General features: G+C 42.5%; 1 protein-coding gene and 1 pseudogene across 1 annotated transcript in view; both read left to right on the top strand.

The window, feature by feature from the left end:
- Positions 1-1,545, top strand: part of LOC102814814 — a 3,287-nt pseudogene extending 1,742 nt beyond the window's left edge.
- Positions 1-18,246, top strand: part of URB1 (URB1 ribosome biogenesis 1 homolog (S. cerevisiae)) — a 103,762-nt gene that overhangs the window by 17,976 nt on the left and 67,540 nt on the right. The window contains exons 6-15 of the mRNA XM_006862527.1: positions 2,486-2,574; positions 3,179-3,304; positions 4,648-4,772; positions 7,160-7,355; positions 9,479-9,616; positions 10,334-10,507; positions 11,829-11,958; positions 12,646-12,762; positions 14,553-14,665; positions 15,526-15,645. Of these exons, the coding sequence (XP_006862589.1) occupies positions 2,486-2,574; positions 3,179-3,304; positions 4,648-4,772; positions 7,160-7,355; positions 9,479-9,616; positions 10,334-10,507; positions 11,829-11,958; positions 12,646-12,762; positions 14,553-14,665; positions 15,526-15,645 (1,328 nt within the window). The remainder of the gene's footprint in view (positions 1-2,485; positions 2,575-3,178; positions 3,305-4,647; positions 4,773-7,159; positions 7,356-9,478; positions 9,617-10,333; positions 10,508-11,828; positions 11,959-12,645; positions 12,763-14,552; positions 14,666-15,525; positions 15,646-18,246) is intronic.

Below are 18,246 nucleotides of genomic sequence, written 5' to 3'. Positions count from 1 at the left end.
GGTGGGAATGATTCTTGCTGTAAGGATTTGTTCCCTTTTTTGAGCTACTGCTTCCATAGGTGTAGGTAACATAATACTCTTTTAAATGATAAGTGTTAATTTTGCTTTATTATTAAAAAATAAAGCAAAACTAAAGGGACTATTGAAAGTCAGGGGCTAAGCCAGCTCTATCATAACCAGAGTCAGGGACTCTTATCCCAGCTGCAAGGGCAGTCGAAGGATATGTCACCTCGGTTTTTTAAGAAAGGGCAGCTTAATGCAGATGAGATTAGCCTGCACCCTGCTCAATCATTCCTAATGAATAAAAACCAATTGCCAGATAACTATGATTCCTCCTAGTGCGCAGCCACCACGCACTCAGACACCACCTCTGGGACAGACACCTCAGCTTGGTCTCAAAACTAATCCACCATTTATCCAGGAAAAACCTGCCAAGACCAGCAAAAAGCCACCACCATCAAAAGAAGAACTAAAGTTAGCTGAAACTGTTGTGACTGAATATCTGAATAGTGGGAACGCAAATGAGGCTGTCAGTGGTGTAAGAGAAATGAGGACCCCTAAACATTTTCTTCCTGAGATGTTAAGCAAAGTAATCATCCTCTCACTAGATAGAAATGATGAAGACAAAGCAAGCTCTTTTCTCAGTTTACTCAAACAGGAAGGGGTAGCCACAAGCGACAACTTCATGCAGGCTTTCCTGAATGTATTGGACCAGTGCCTCAAACTGGAGCTTGACATCCCCTTGGTGAAATCTTATTTAGCACAGTTTGCAGCTCGTGCCATCATTTCAGAGCTGGTGAGCATTTCTGAATTAGCTCAACCACTGGAAAGTGGCACCCATTTTCCCCTCTTCTTACTTTGCCTTTAGCAGTTAGCTAAATTACAAGATCAAGAATGGTTAACAGAACTGTTTCAACAAAGCAAGGTCAATATGCAGAAAATGCTTCCAGAAATTGATCAAAATAAAGATGGAATGTTGGAGATCTTGGAAGGAAAGGGACTGAGTTTCTTATTCCCACTACTCAAACTAGAGAAGGAACTGCTAAAGCAAATAAAGTTGGATCCATCCCCACAAACCATATACAAGTGGATTAAAGATAACATCTCTCTCAAACTTCATGTATACAAAGGATTTGTGAACATCTTAATGACTAGCTTCTTATAGTATATTTCTAGTGAAGTAAACCCACCCAGTGATGAAACAGATTCTTCCTCTGCTCCTTCCAAAGAACAATTAGAGCAGGAAAAACAGCTGCTTCTTTCCTCAAGCCAGTAATGCAGAAATTCCTTCATGATGTACAAGTCAGTGCTCTGTTTGCTCTTCAGGTGCCCTGCTACAACAGCAGCTTCCCAGAAGGCAAGTTACTTTGCTTTTTTGTTCACTTTTATGATACGGAAATTATTGAAGAAGAAGCTTTCTTGGCTTGGAAAGGAGATATAACCCAAGAGTTTCCAGGGAAAGGCAAGGCTTTGTTCCAGGTGAATCAATGGCTAACCTGGCTAGAAACTGCTGAAGAAGAAGAATCGGAGGAAGAAGCTGACTAAAGAACCAGCCAAAGCCTTAAATTGTGTAAAACATACTGTTTCTATGATGTAACTGCATTTGATCTAACCACTGCGAAAATTCATTCCGCTATAACGTTTTCACAATATTTAAAGCAGAAGGGTTTCCTTCTGCGTAAGGTTTTTTTGTAGTGTAATGTCTTAATCATAGTCTACCACCAAATATTTTAGGAGTCTCTTTAGTGTTTAGATAGTATATTAGCAGCATGCAATAATTACATCATAAGTTCTCAAGCAGAGTAGTCTATTGCAAGGACCTTCTTTGCTGCCAGTTATCATAGGCTGTTTTACGTTAGAAAACTGAACAGCAACACTGAGTACTGTAGAAATGCACTTTGCTCAGTAATACTTGAGTTGTTGCAACATTTGATTATCCATTTGGTTGTTACAGAAAAATTCTTAAATGTAATTGATGGTTGTTGCCGTAACAGTATATTGCCTATATTTCTACCTCTAGTAGTGGGCTTTATGTGCTATTTTAATATCCTTGAGCCTGGGCAAGTGCACAAGTCTTTTTGAAAGAAACATGGTTTACTTGCACAAAACTGATCAGTTCTGAGAGATTGTTAATGCCCTTGACGTGATTTTTGTGTGTGTGAGACAAATGGTGAGAATTTTCATTGGTCCTTATTATAGTATTGAAATTAAGTCTACTTAATTTATCAAGTCATGTTCATGCCTTGATTTTATATACTTGTATCTATCAATAAACATTGTGATACTTGAAAAAAAACTAAAGGGACTATTGAATTTTAAAAGTGTTGTCATCGTTTCAGCTCTAGGTGCCATTGACCTGTTATAAAAGAAGTGTGACCTTGTATAACTTTAAAACATAAATGCCATCATTGATTGAACCATTTAAACAGTAACATTCTCAAAGTTGTTTTCCTTGAGTGTAATATTTTGAAACTTTTACTTTCAGAATTCATTCCCTGCATTTTTAGTTCAGGCATAATAAAGGAAGATAGGATTTCTACCATCAGTCTGCTGTTATCCACACTGAAAACCAAGGTACATGTTTAGTAATCATCGTTTTCCATCTTTATTGCTCTCTATGGGAATGACACGTGTTTTCCAGGCCTGTGAAACTGTAATGTCTTAGGCTAATATATTCTCTACATTCCACACATAGGCTTACAGTCTCCAGGTTGACTAGTAAACTGTTTCTTACTCAGAAACTTGCTTGTGATGGTGAGCAGATTCTGGGGCTAGAAGGTTAAGAATTGCTGGAAGAAGTCGCTCATGGTCAGCCAAGACTGCTGTGTTAATGACCAGGAACCTAACTGTTGGCCGTTATCTCACAGAAAGCCAGTACAGCTATCAGTTACAAATAATTATTTTATACATCTAACACCATGTTATGTGTCATGTTGCATATGTTACCTTTTATAAGCATTTCATAGAGTTTAAAAAACTTACTGAAAGGATCATTGTCTTTCTTAGTAAAGTACCGATTAGAGGAGGTCTGTGGCCTCCCAACGTAGTATGCTGCGAAGATCGATGAGTGTTGTTTTTCTGACATTTTTAGTCATTACTTTTATTGTCAGGAAAAACAGTAAATGCTACAGAAAAACTACTTAAAGCCCTTGAACTGCATTCGTTTTATTGTTTTCAGGTGGTTCACAATAAAAATATCACAAAAACACAGAAGGTGCGTTTCTTCACTGGGCAGTTACTGAACCAAATAGCTTCACTGTATTCCTGGAGGGGGATAATGGACGTGGACATGGACGACCCCAAGGTATAGTCCCTGTTTTCAGATGACCTCGCTGTGCCTGGTATGATCACCCAGTTGGAGGAAGAATCTTAATGCAACACCTATCTGAAAAGTCCTCCCATTTGATATCTGTCTTTTGGCTTGTGGGTGCAGAGACAGTACTTTCTGCTCCTGTAAAGATTTACAGCCTTAGAAACCCTTTACAGGGTCGCCATGAATTGGAAACAACTGGATGACATACAACAGCAGCAGCAACAGAAGCAATTATTGTTAAGAGTCAATTTTGACTTACAGTAACCCTGTTTAGGCACTTAACAACAACAACATAGGGTCTCCGAGGAGTGGCTGGTGAATTTGAACCACAGACCTTGTGGTTAGCATTCCAGTGCTTATCATACAATGCCACATCAGAACTGTAGCAGAGGCAATACAGTTTTTTAAATTTGAGTTGTTTTTTTTTTTTTTTTCTCCCATTGAGACAAGACGGTTACTATTCCCTTTGGCTGAGTGCCATCTTCATTTTCCCTGCAGTGTTTGCTCAGTAGATTTCTAGAGTAACCAGACTCTCTTTATTATCTTGCCCCTTCTCTTCCTTCTGTCTTGACATAAAGGTTTCCATCAATAAACTGCTCTGATGCTCAGTTCTGTTCTGTAACACAAGGGGTCACCCTGGGGTAGAATCAACTTCACAGCAATGGGTTTGTTGTTTTCCTTCTAGAGTTTCAAAGATGGTTTCTTTCACTTTAGAATCCTATGTGCATAGGGAACCTCATGTTTGCTCTGTGACTGACATGTACAGTTTATTTTGTGGCAGTTACTCCAGTGAATTGAAGCTCTTTCACATAGACCCAAGACCAATGTGCATTTGAATTTAACTCATTTTTATTTTCCTTAAGGTGCTTTTGAACTTGGACTTGGCAATGGTAGTAAAGCCTCAGATTTCTTGCTAACTTTATAATAATTTACCCTTTAAAGGCTTGTGTTTTTTTTTGCTTCCTTTTATCTTCTTGACTTGCCTGTGTCCTCTGGTTTTGAACATGTTTTTGGCTGCTTTATTACTCGGAAGCCTCAGGGGCATAATAAAAGTTCTCCCAAATGTGCAATTTTATTAAAATGAGCAAGAGAAATTAAGTCATTCTGAAGTTTATGAATGGTTTAAACTTGCCCCTCTTAAGGGTCTTCTTTTATCTTAATGGGTGTTTTTGGTTTTTGTTTGCAGTTGTGTATGTTTTGGAATGATGCAGATGTTAATATAAAATGTTGTCTTACTTGTCGATAGGTATGTGATATTATCCAGTTTTTACACTGTAGCTATTAATAAGGTTTATGAGTTTGGGATTTTGATTGAATTTTTCTAACCCTCACAGGCTTCTGCTGATGAAGTCGGGAAAACCATGGTAAGGGAGCTGGTTCATACCTTCCTGATGGATCTTTGCTGTTCACTCAAGCATGGGATTAATTTTTATGACGCCTCTTTCGGTACCTTTGGAAGGTAACATACCATTCTTTTGAACCCTGGGGTGTGAGTTCCTCAGAACATTCTATAAGAAATCCTGTTAAAGAATGGCTTGTAGTAGATTAGAACTAGAATTTTAGACATTACTTAATGCATTTGAGGAGTGAGAAATAGAGGCCCAGAGAGCTTCTAGTTGTTACATGCCTTCAGGACTCATGCTCTTAGGCAGTAATTTCCGTAGACACTTGGAAAAGATTTCTCCCTTAGGAGGCGCTGCCTGTGTGCTTGCTCACAGATAGACAGCCCTGTCATTGGATCTGAGAGTGAGTCTTAATGACCTCCCAGCATTCCCAAGGTGGCCTCCTGCTGTTATCTCAGTTCTGCAGATGAGGGAAGGGGTCCAGAGCAGTATAGAATGTTCTGTGGTGAGTGGCAAAACTCAGGTTTGAGCTCAGGAAATCTGCTTCCAAAGCCCATGTTGCTAACCAAAAGACGAGGGGTCTTCAAAAAGTTTGTGGACAAATTCCGTTATTTTTAATTGCATTGTTCCACAAGCTTTTTGAAGCCCCTGATGGTCTTCTCCATTTCAAAGATAGGCTGTCAACCTGTTAGGATTTCAAAATCTTAGTTTTACATTTTATTTCATGTTTCACAATTCTAATAACATTTCATCAGTTAGGAAACATGGGAAGTACAGCTTGGATTGTATTCTTTTAGACTCTTAGTCTTATAATATATTCCCGTGTGAGTCTTTTTAACAATCAAAATGGACTACTTTAAGATCAACCTGCTTGAATGGCTCTATCTTATTTGTTAACTTCCTGACTGTATAACATTTCACTTTAAGGCTATAGGTAGCAGATTTTCTTTTCATTTCAGCCAGTTAAGAAATGACTTCTTCAGAATAAGATAACACAGTGGAAATGTTTCTCGTGCTGTGATTTTGAACTTCTTTGGATTCTGAGTTTATTATGACTTAACTTGCCATCTCCTGTCTTCTTTCTTTTTTCCTTTGTTTGGGTGATAGTGTAGTATCTCTTATCAGTGAAAATGAGCTTATTTTTTCTGGTAAAGTATGACAGCAGGCTTTTATAGTCTAATGTAATCTAGCACCATGTTTAAAACTCACACATTGTGCTTTCCCTAAACCCCAAGATTTTTTTTAAGCATTTTTCTCCATATGTTGTTGTTGAGTGCCGTTAAGTCGGTTCTAACCAGTGACCCTGTATAGGGTTTTCAGGGAGTGGCTGGTGGTTTTGAACCACCGACCTTGTAGTTAACAGTCCAATGCTTATCCTAAAGCGCCACACCAAGACTCCCCTCCATAAGCAGACGCCTGGAATAGACGATCTTTAGTGAGCATATTGAATCAACCTATGGGTGTGGGTCGATTTGGAATAAACTGTGGTTAATACAATTTTTGGAAGCCACGGGCAGAACACAGATGTTTGTACTTGCAGGAGAGGAAAGGAATTTGGGGTGGGGGCCAGTTAAAGGAAAGTCAATGAAGATGCATGGTCCTAAAAACTGCTCCTTTGTGTCATTCAGGGGAATCTTGCCTGGCAGCTCGGTCTAGATTAGCCTCACCATTGTCACTCATTTTGCTTGGTTTAGGCTACTTCTTATGACTCATCATTACTTTTTGTCTTTGTCTCTGTCTGTGTGTGTGAAATCCATTACAGGGTTGCTATGAGTCATAATTGATGTGACAGTGCTGTTGTGTCGGTTCTGACCCATAGTGACCCTATATGGGGTTTCCGTGGAGTAGTTGGTGAGCTTGAACTGCCAATCTTGCAATTCAAATGGCTTTACCGTCTGGGCACATTAACCCACAGTGCCACGCATATTATCATTATCCCTTAAATCATCGGGATAGAGGCTAGTCTGTTTTGTTTACTGTTGTCCTCTTAATGGCTAGGACTATAGTATAGAGTCCCAAACCAAACTTGTTGCTGTCAAGTTGTTTCTGACTTGCAGCAACCTATAGGATTGAGTTTGTGGACTGTATGAATAAATATTACCACATCTTCCTCCTGTAGAACAACTGGTTGATGTATTTGAACCACTGACCTTATGGGTTAGCAACCAAGTAATTAACCACGTACCACCAGGGCCTTTTTGTATAGTATAGAGCAGGGATTGGTAAATGTTTCCTGCCAAGGGCCAGGTAGTAAATATTTAGTCAATAGTGATTAAACCATGGTGCTTTAGTACAAAAACAGCCATGGATATAAACCAATGGGTGGGGAAGTCCAATAGAATCAGATTATGTGCCCCGTGGCCATGTCACTGAGGGTGAGTAAGGGGAACTGCAGATGTGATCAGTGTGAGTGCTTCAATTCCTTGCTGACCCAAGGGTACATGTTTTATGTTTTTACAATGATACCAAGTATTACTTCTATTCTCTTCTCCTTCTCTAACAGAGGAGGAAACCTTACTCTCCTGCACTTCTTGTTGGGTCTGAAAACTGCAGCAGACGATGAACTGGTAGCTGAACTTGTGGTGAACATCCTTAAAGTATGTCCCGACTTACTCAACAAATATTTCAAGGAAGTGACATTTTCCTTCCTCCCAAGAGTGAAGTCGGCTTGGTCCAATAATATTAAACTACTTAACAAGGTAAACAACATGGATATTTAATCTGTGAGAAAGGGTAGGGAGTAGAGAGTAAAGGGCTGGGGGAGAGAGATGAAGTGATGTTTTGATGGTCTGTCAAACCTACAGAAGGAGCCCTGGTAGCGGGTTACAGTTTCGACTGGGTCAGCAGTGCAAACCTACCAGCCGCTCTGTGGGAGAAAGCTGAGGCTATCTGCTTCCCACAAAGATTTACAGCCTTGGAAACCCTAGGTTTGTACTCTCCCTTGGAGTGTTGCTATGAGTTGGAATTGACTCAGTGGCAGTGGTTTGGTATTTTGGGTTTAAACTATACAAAATGGTCACTTCTGGCAGTAATCATGTTTTGAATGGCTATTTTGAGTAAATTTGATGTCCTTTTCCCGTAAGTATAATATTTTACTGTTCGTGAAACTGAATTTGAAGGCTTATGCCTTTTGAATCTGTTAAATCGGCTTTATCTTCACCATACAGACTGATTTTTCCGAGAGTGCAAACTGAAATCTTAGCTCACTCAGGCCATAACTAGTGAAATGTCTCAATTGTGGGGTAGTTTTTAAAGATGCTATTTCCAGTACTTAGTATAACCTGAAATCATCTGTGAACACCAGTCCTAAGTGGGTTTAAGTGGATGTGCATTCATTTTCTTCTGATTATGGACATAAGCATCTCATGTACCGTGGTGGTGGTTCTGGCTCATAGTGATCCTGTACAGGATTTCTGAGGCTGTACATCTGTATGGGGATAGAAGGACTCATCTTTCTCCCATAGAGTGGCTGGTAGATTCAAACTGCTGACCTTGCAGTTGGCAACTCCTACCCCATGACACTACCAGAGCTCCTTCCTCATCTACCATAGGAAATACTTATGTTAAGCTTTCTCGTTCCCCAACTCATGAAAGCCTAACGGGCTGCTGAAGTCCTGGTGTCTCACTGTAGGGTATGCACTGGACTATAATGTCAGTTGGAACCGCAAGGTCAGCGTTTCAAACCGCAAGCAGCAGCGCTAGCTGCTCCTTGGAAATCCTACACAGGGTCACTATAAGTCAGAACCGACTCAACAGCGCATAACTACAACAATGGGCTGCTAACTGCCAGGTTAGCCATTCAAACCCACCAGCTTCTCTGCAGGAGGATGGTGAGGCTGTCTGGTCCCATAAGATTGATAGTCTCCGAAACAGTATGTAGCGTCACTGTGAGTCAGAACTTACTCTGTGGCAGTGGGTTAGTGGTGAAATGAGGAGCCCTGCTGGTGCAGTGTTTAAGCACTCAACTGCTAAAGGAAAGCTTGGTGATTTGAAGCCACCAGTCAGCTCCACGGCACATAACCACTGCCACCACCAGTTGCTCAGCAGGAGATAGATGAGGCAGTCTGTTTCCTTAAAGATTTACAGCCTTGGAAACCCTAGGGGTGAGTTCTGTTCTGCCCTGTATGGGCACTGCGAGTTGGAATTCAACTGTCAGCAGTGGGTTTTTAAGTCATGAACAACCTGGGGTTGTTTCTTATATCTCGAGCTGGAGTTCTCTGTAAAGCAAGCTTTTACTCATGTGTTCACTAACGTTTTCTTAAGAGCCTACTGTGTGCTATCCACACAGGTATCTTGGGGTGCGAAGGATACACTTTGCCCCTCATTTTGCTGACGGTAGCCTGTGGTTTGCACCCTTACTAGACTCTCCCAAATGCATAGGTCTCAGTTTGATTTCTTGTTTGGCTACTAGCTGCGTAGCTCCAGGGAATTTATGTAACCTATAGGGTGTAGTTTTGTCTCCTGTAAACATTTAAAATTATTCATGTACTGTATTACAATTAATTGCATTAACAATGTTAATTATTAATGTAATGCCCCTAAGGGTTGTTGATGAAGCTTTAAAAAGATGACCGCATTTGTCAGGTGTGGTACCTGAGAGGTGTTCCTGTCATTAGTAACATGTTTGCCACTCCCAGGTAGCAGCCAGTCTCATGACCTGGCTTGACTTTAACAAGTGAATTTTGTGGTTAACTTTGTGCACTCTTCGTATAGCAATCTCTAGACTTTTATCACTATAGATGTTTTATTGACTTTCTGTTAAGCGCCTAAAATTGACCCCAGGTTTGAAACGTATCCAGCTAATAACCTTTTCTTTTCATAGATCTATGAGGCCCAGCCAGAGATTTCCCGGGCGTTTCAGACCAGAGAGTTTATCCCCTTGCCTCGGCTCCTCCCGATGGTGATGGTGACCACTGTGCCCCTGGTCTGCAATAAGATCATGTTCACCCAGGCATTAAACGTAAGGTCACGAGCTTACCCGCTTCTAGAGTTCTCTAAACCTGCTGGCTGTGCTGTATGGTTCCTCTGAGAATACTAATCTGGTGTAGTTCATTGTTTCTTATCAGGGAGCCTCTGAGTTTCCTGGGACAGAGACTTCACCAGTTTGAAAGAGCTTCGTAAATAACTATGTCCACTCTCCTGGGTAAATGCCTTGGAGTGAAGGCCAAGGCTCTTGACTGTTTTCCTCCTTAACTCAGTTTCCCTTTAGTGAGAGAGAACTCTGAAAACCCTGCTGGTTGTCATTCTGAATGTAAGGAGGGAACACTGGGATTTGAGGTTGCGTGTCCACTAAGCATGATTTGACTGCTGAAGCACTTACTGCATTCTCTTGTCATTGTATCACTGGAAAATCAAGTGTTTTTAGTGGAGACTGGTTAGGTTCTGGTGAGGTCTTCTGTTGTTGGTACAGATTATCCATACTAGCTGAGTGGTTGTCAGAGGCTTTTCTCAACACAGACACAAGACAAAGACAAAAACAGAACCAGATGCTAATGGTCACTTGCCCAGCAGTGGCTGAAGTCAACCCTGGAGGACAAGGCCCTTAGGTGGCCTCTTCTCACCTGAGGGTACAGACCAGTGGTCTCATGTGGTTTCCCTAAAAGTGAAACTGCACCCAGGGATGGTGCCTACCTGTGTACCTAAAGGCATTTATGGACTTAACTCTGTTTCTTTCCAGTTGGACAGCAAATCAGTCAAACACACAGCTTTATCCCTTATTTCTGTCATTTTGAAGAGAGCATTAAAGAATATTGACTACTGCCTCAATAAAGAGACATGGCAGGAATCAGGTGTGTACACATCTGTGATGATGGAGGAATTCGTGCGGCTCTTCAGAGAAGCCCTGAGCAAGGTAGGCATGGAAACTGGGAGATGTGCCTCTCCAGAGGCGTTTCCGGGGCCTGCCTTCTGGTCTCACAAATGAGAACCATCTTGGCAGCACAGAGGGCGAGTGATAACTGAAGTGTCCCTGAAGCCTCAGAATTGGAGAGAGTGGTGAGTATTGTTGTTGCATGGGTGATATAGAACAGCTAATAAGACTTACAATTTAGGATTATAGACAGTGATGTGACACTTAAAACAGCATCCAAAAGCCCCGCAGCAAAATAAGGTGCAAGATAGATTTGTTCTCTCAAAGGAACAGTATAAGGGCTTTGGTGCTCCTGGTACCTCCTGTCTCAGGTGCTGTTGGTGTGTGTCCCTTCTCCCAACCTCATCCTCTTCACCCTATTACCCCCATAGAAGGTGCATTTTAGGACAAGAAGGAAAAAGGCTAGCCTGTTGAAACTGTGTGGATGCTCCCAGAAGTTTCCTCTCTGCGTGTCATGCTGTGTGCTGTTGAGTTGATTTGGACTCTTAATGACCCTATATAAGACAAAGTAGATCTCTATCTAGGATTTCTGAGACTCTAATCTTCATAGAAGGAGCTCTGGTAGCATAGTGGTTACGAATCGGGCTGCGAAACTTAAGGTCAGCAGTTCGAAACTACCAGACACTCTGTGGGATAAAGATGAGGCTTTCTGCTTCCATAAAGATTTACAGCCTTGGAAACCCTGTTCAGGGTCGCTGTGGGTCGGAACCGACTAGACGGCACTTAACAACAACAACACTCTTTATGGAAGCAGACTGCCATTATCCTCCTGCAGAGTGGCTGGGGGGTTTGAATTACCAGCCTTTCAGTCAGCAGCCAAGTACTTAAACCACCTGTTCCTTAGCAGAGCATAGGGAAGTGTTTCTTTGTCCCCAGTATCTTTGCTCAGCTAAACAAGTCTTAAGAGGTTTGTTTTAAATTTCAGCTTTTATTTTTTTCACCAAATTCATATTGTGCACAGTACTAGAAATTATACAGCAAAACAGCCTACAAATGGTGTGGATTTGTTCTCCCCTCCTGTCCCCTCCCATCTCTTTCTCACTGTTCCCTCCCCCCCCCCCCACTCATTCACAGATAAACAAATCTCCCTAGACTTCCTCTCGAAGACTTTTATACACTCAAACAAGCTTTCTCTCACTCGCTCTCTGTCTCTTTCTCACACACACACCCTCTCTCTCTTGCACACTCAGAGAGTTGTGCCTCCACCCTGTTTGTTGCTTCTTATTAGCATGTGTTCAGTTCATTAGCTTCCCTTGATTGTTTAATGTGACTGATATTTTTGTTTCTTTATTTTCCATTTTAGATTTTACCAGACCTGAACACTGTTGTATGGGTCTGGCAGTCACTCAGAAAACAAGAGACCAAGCAGGATGGTGAGAAAGGAAAGAAGAAAGGTCAAGGGACTTCAACTGCTGATGTGGCTCCCCAGAGTGGTGAGGGCTTTGTGGGGCCCAGGCTGCATGTTGGAGAGATGGGGCTGACAGGCAGCTCTACACAACTCCTGGTTTGAAAGCTTCTCTGACTGGGAAGGCATCCTATGCCAGTTTTTGGTTTTTTAGCTTGGGGTCTTTCTTCCCTTGGGAGAAGAATTAGCATAGAATTCTAAGTTATCTTAGAAGCAGTGTGTCTTTAAGGACTCAAATGACATAAACCCTGCACACTGGGCTTCCAATGCAGGGCCCTTCTTTCAGTTTGCAGGTGAGCTACTTAGTCCGCTTCATAGTAAAATATAGTGACAGCGGATATTGACAAGGCGGACTATCTTACTGGCCAAGTTGTAGGCATTGTGCCGTACGTATGTCACATCTGCTAATCCTGTGCCAGCCCTGTGAGGGTAGGTGCTATTACTGCCCCACTGTTGTGCAAAGAAAGACAAAGTCACAGCACTGAGTTGGAGATTTCAACCCAGGAAGTTGAAAATACCTGTTTTTAAAAAAAACACATTGACTGCTCCATCTAGTTGGGTCTATCTGCAGTTCATTACCGATCCAGCCAGGGGTCAGGATTTAGAAACTTTCCCCATTGCAGCCTGCAGTTGACTGTGATGTGGTCTTTTGTGTGGATTGACTGCTTGGTAGAGCAAGTTTTATCTTAATTGCCGCTGTTTTGTGTTGGTGCAGATGATGCAGAAACCATTCATTTGAAAGCTGTTCTGCTTCAGGTCATATGCCTGTACCAGAAAGTGGTCCCCCATGTGGTCATGCAGTACAACTTTGACTTCAGCAAGCTCCTGAAAGGTGTGTGTCATGTCTGTCGGTAAGGTTGGAGGTTGCTGACAAAGCAGTGCAGAAGTCTGGAGCCGTGGACCAGGAGGCAGTTTTGCTGTCTGCATGCTCCATCTGCCTGCTTATTTTAATTTGCCAGTGCTTTTAAGAATGGAGTACTTGGGTAACACAAACGGTTAAAAATCAAAACTCTGGAGGTTGGAACCAACCCAGAGGCACTTGAGTAGACAGGTCTGTGCCGTGTGCTGCTGAAAGGTCAGGACTCTGACACAAGTGGGGTTGCCATGACTCCCAGTGGGCTCATCAGCACCTAGAAGCATTGTTAGGATAGCTGCTGGTCTTTGTTAGTAATTATCAGGAATGCACTTGGCAGCAACCAAAGTGGAGAAGCCAAAGTCAGCCAGCCTGGCATGAGTTACCTGTTATGGACAATCCACAAGTCAGTTCTCCAATGTGTAGCACTGTGGGTTAATGCAACGGGCTGCAAAAGTCGGTTTGAACCACAAGGTTGGTGGTTCAAGCTCACCAGCTGCTCCTCAGAAACCCTGCATAGGGTCACTATGGGTCGGAACCAATTCAATGGCACTTAACAACAACAACAACAAATATTAACTGCTCATCATGGATGTAGGAGTGGGATGGCAACGAAATAATGAACTGTCCTGTTCCACAGAGGCACTTCTTATCTTCTTGCCAGAGAGGTGGGCTCAAGCCACTTTGTGTCAGAGTAAAACTGAACTTGTCTTGCTGTGCTTCTTTGATGGTGAATTTTGTGTAATAATGATGACTGTATAATTGGGCTTACTTAAGAATGCTTCAAAAATACCTGTCTTGGGGTTTATTCATATTGTTGGAAACAGTCATTCCCAAAAGCTGTAATTAGCTTTTAAATTGTTTGAAGGTGAAGAGATTCTCTTTGCTGTGAGAATACGTTGTTTATTAGAACGTGGCCAATTTGTACTTCTTAGCTGTGTCCTTCACAAGCAAAGGAGAACTCTCGAGGCCAGATTAGAGGGTAAGGCCTCAGCTGAAGCTGGGGCCCCTGGCCTCTGTCCACAGATGCTCCAGTCTGGGAGAAAGGCATAGTGGGAATGATACTGATGAGAGGAGAGGCTGCATTTGGAGTGCAGCAGAGTTGGCATGCGTGAGTTGAGCTGTAGGAAGAGGTCAGTGTGGGCTGAGGGCAAGGCAGGGCTTCACTGCCAAGTGGAATTTGAGCTTTCTGTGAACTCCGGTAGGATAAGCACTGACCTGCAAACCACAAGGTTAGCAGTTCAAATTCATCAGCCACTCCTTGGAAAACCTACATGGGGTTGCTATGAATCAGGCCGACTTGGTGGTGTTTAACAACAGCAACATGAAAGGATTTAGGTAGACCTTGAGTGGGAGGGAGTGCTTGGGTGGCACACAATTAAGCACTGAACTAACTGAAAGATTGGAGGTTTGAACTTATCCAGAGGCACCTTGAAAGAAATACATGGTAATCTCCTTCTGAAAGGTCCCAACCTTCGAAAACCAATGAAGTAGATCTGCTCTGTGCACGTGGGGGTGCATGAGTTGGAAGGGACTTGATGGAAGTTGGTTTTGGGACAGGAAAATCTGTCAGGTGAGGTATGCATGAACAGAGGAGTGGGCACAGCCATGTGCAGGTGACTTACAGGATGTGGAAACACAAACCCCGGATCCCACCTTTTGATTTTCAGTTGTGTAGTTCTTTACCCGGTCCTTTTGATCAGCAACAACTGTGACTGGGGCATCTGCATTCTTGTGACCTCCTCTGCTTTTCTTTTTCTAACCCTAAGGCGTCATCTCGGAGCAGGGCCTTTGTGATGAGGTCCCTCCCATTTTGCAACACCACATTCTGAAGGTGGCTCTGGAGCTGCCTGCTAACAAGTTCTCATGGCTGAAGGCACAGGTAAGTGGGAAACAGAGATCTGCAGTCTTTTGTTAACCCAGCTAACCTGCTGGGCTTTTTTGCCTGGCCATTTCTAACTGTGTCAGACCCTGACATTGTTGAGATGAAAGGAAAGCTTAGGAACAGTGGCCAGGCCCAGACTCATAAACCAAGGGGCCTGCAGATCTTTTTGGTTTTGTAAATATAAGATGCTTAGCTTGCCAACTTGACAAGACTTAGCAATAGCAATAACAAATCCTTGGATAATGTGAATAGCTACACACTCAGCTGTTGACTGCAAGATTGAAGCTTTGAGTCCACCTTGAAAGAAAGGCCTGATGACCTACTTTTAAGAAATCAGTTTGTACAGCTATAAGATGGGAGTACTGTTGTATTCACCTAACAGGAGAGCTGTGGGGAGTAAGTGAGTCAGTACAGGTAGTGGTAAAAGCTACACGGACTGACTATCATCACTCTCTCCGTTTTTGCTACAACTACTATTGCTTGGGGTTTGGGTGAGTTACCTTATTCTGAGTTGCCTCATTTATAAGATAGTAACAATCTTGCTAAGATGCAAATTAAAATGAGATGATGAAAAGGGCCTGGCTGCCTGCCAGTCTACAGTACGTGTGTGTCCAGCAAGTGATAACTCCCTTATTTTTGTACTGTCATAACCGCTATGGAACATGGTATCTCCATACGCACTGCACTGAGATCCACAAGGTCTGTGGTTCGAGTCCACCAGGTGCTCCGAGGGGACAGATGAGGCTTTTTGCTCCCTTGAAGATGTAAAAGCCTCAGAAACCCTATACAGGGTCACTGTGAGTCAGAACCGACTCCATGGCACTTAGCAACAATAACAGATACTGTTTAAACTCTAGGAAGGCCCAGATGCAGAAATTGTTGGGGGAGAAAGATCCGTGTTTTATTTATTGATGAAAATGTTTGTGACCAGTAGCCATTCACAACTCAAGTCATCCACCAAACTTCTGATCATAAAGGTGAGCATTTTCTCCCTCCCATTCTTTCATTCTGAGAACCATTCTGCACAGGTCGTCTACAGAAGTAGTAGGTGCTTAGTAAATCATTGAATTACGGATGTGCAGGACTGTTGTAACTTTAAAAATAGATGTCATAACGGCTTTAATTTATGTGTCTGAAATTTAGCTGCCTTCCTGAGAGGCCGTGTGGTGAAGTTAAGGAAGCATGTGTCCTGAAGTTCCCCTCCTAGATTTGTATCCTGGCTCTCCCACATCCTGGGTGGCACTGGGCAGGTCACTTAACCTCTTTGAAGTTAGTTTTCTCATGGTGAATGGGAATACTATGACCAGAGGGTTGCAGAGGAGATGGAATGTAGTAAAGCAGTAGGTTGTGTCTGACACGCTGTAGGCTAAACAAATACAAGATTTCCGGCCCAGGACAGAGATGGAGACTGGGTGCAAGAGGGGCGTGATTCTCCTGTGTACCATGCCCTTCTGGTAGCTGGGGGCATGTCCAGTCTTTGTTCTCAACAACCCAGCGGCCAATGACATCCACTCCTGTGCCACCCCACTCTGCCTGGGATCAGGTATCGGGTGCTACCCCAGCTTCTGGAGGCACATGAACCCGCCCTGAACTACGCTATACTCCTCTTCCTTCTTTTTCTTGATACTAGGCTCTCCCAGTTCGAAATCAGGACTTGCTGTCATAGTAGCAAATCTAGTTCCTCATTTCTCCTGTGCAACAGATGTCTTGGGGAGTGCTACGCAATCTTCATTCACTGTTTAGTGTACAAAGTTTTGACCTGTCTCTGAAGTACCAATAATCCTGCGGCCCTTTAATCTCCTGACTTGAGTTCCTTGAAAATGAACATCTAGGCAAGGAGCCCTGGTGGTACAGTGGTCAGTTTGAACCCACCAACCACATGAGAGAAAGATTTGCAGCCTTGGGAATCGTATGGAGCGGTTCTACTATCCTGTCCTGTATACTCACTGTCTATGAGTCAGAATCAGCTCAGCAACAGTGGGTTTGGTTTTCAGTTTAGACCTTGACCTTCACAGATTACCATTTTTTAATAGATAGTGCAGGTCTGAACTTAATGACAGTCAGAGTCCAAGATCACTGATTGCAAATGGATGCTCTTGGATGGCACCGATGGTTGAGGGCTTAGCTACTAATGGAATGGTTGAGGGTGTGTTCATATCGACCAAGACGTGCCTCCAAAGAAAGCCCTGGCAATTTGTTTTTTTGTGTGTGTCTAACAGGGAATGTATGTTTAAGACTAGGGATCGTGTAGGGGTAGGGATTGGACTAGGGTTAGGAAGTTACAATTAGATTTGTTTCTATTGTTTTCTTGAAATGTACTTGGTTTCCTCTTCATTTGGAAGTTCTGTAAGTACATTTTGCCCTTTGTGCGATTTTTTTTGTTGTTGTCAATGTTACAAACTGGTATCTGTCTCTGGTTCCCTATTTTCCGTCATGTAGGTTAGCTGTACTTTGGTTGCTGTGAGTCAGAACTGACTTGACGGCATCTCACAACAACATATCTGGGTTGAGTTGCCATGTTGTACAAGGTTGTGGTCTGCGGTTGGTTCTCTGTACAGAGAACTCCTTTTAGTATTTTTTGTAAGGATGATCTAGATTATGTGAATTCTTTTAGTGTCTGTTTATTTGGCAATGTTCTAATTTCACCATGTTTGATGGACACTTTTATTAGTGTATGGTTCTTGTTGACAGTTTATCTTTCAGACTTTATATATTTCATCCCATTGTCATCTTTCATAGTTTTTACTGAGAAATCCGAGAGTAGTCTTATTAGTTCTCCTCTGTAGATAACTTTTAGTTTTTCCAGAGTTGCTCTCAGGATTTTTTCCATGTCTTTGCTATTGAAAAGTTTGATTATAATATGTCTTGGTGATTTTCTTTTGAGGTTTATCTTGTTTGGAGTCCTTTTAACTTCTTGAATTGTGACTTATGTGATAGTTTACATAGGAGAATATTAGCTTTACATTCATCCTGTCATATATCGTTTCATTGCCAGGGTTCCAATCCCCTCCATGCACCATCAGCCAACCAAAGGGTATACCCCGCAAGCCAGCCCCTTGGTCTTCAGCACACAACCCCTCTCCCTCTCTACGTCTAGAGGCCCCAGCTGCTCCATCTCTCCACGTCATCATCTCTGCCTCCATCTCTGGCATCACTGTTTTTCTAGGTAGGGTCCCGCACTCCGCTCTTCTCCCTTGATGGTCCGAGCGCCCTCTGCTCCTGGACTGCAAAGTCAACCACTCCACTCCTCTTGCTACAAAACGTCTACCTTTACATTTCCAACCCTCACAGTCAGTCCTGATAGCAGTTATTCACTGTTGTACCACAAGAATCATATTCCCATCTCCTTTCATCAGTCCCGCCCAGACAAATTGGATACTACTCAGTGGAGATTCTACACCTCAGTAACCATCAAATAATTTTTTCCCCCTTTTAGTGTGGGTACTTTTTCTTAATCTTTTACAATAATGGTCCTATACAATTTTTCTCTTCTTGTGACTGACTTATTTCACTCAGCATAATGTCCTCAGGGTTCATCCATGTTATGCAGTAGCTTGCAGCTTCATTGTTATTCTTCA

This window comes from Chrysochloris asiatica, unplaced genomic scaffold, assembly GCF_000296735.1.
Source record: "Chrysochloris asiatica unplaced genomic scaffold, ChrAsi1.0 scaffold00049, whole genome shotgun sequence".
NCBI classification, from domain to species: Eukaryota; Metazoa; Chordata; class Mammalia; order Afrosoricida; family Chrysochloridae; genus Chrysochloris; species Chrysochloris asiatica.
The sequence above is the reverse complement of the archived record's forward strand: the minus strand, read 5'-3'. Positions and strand labels throughout refer to the sequence as shown.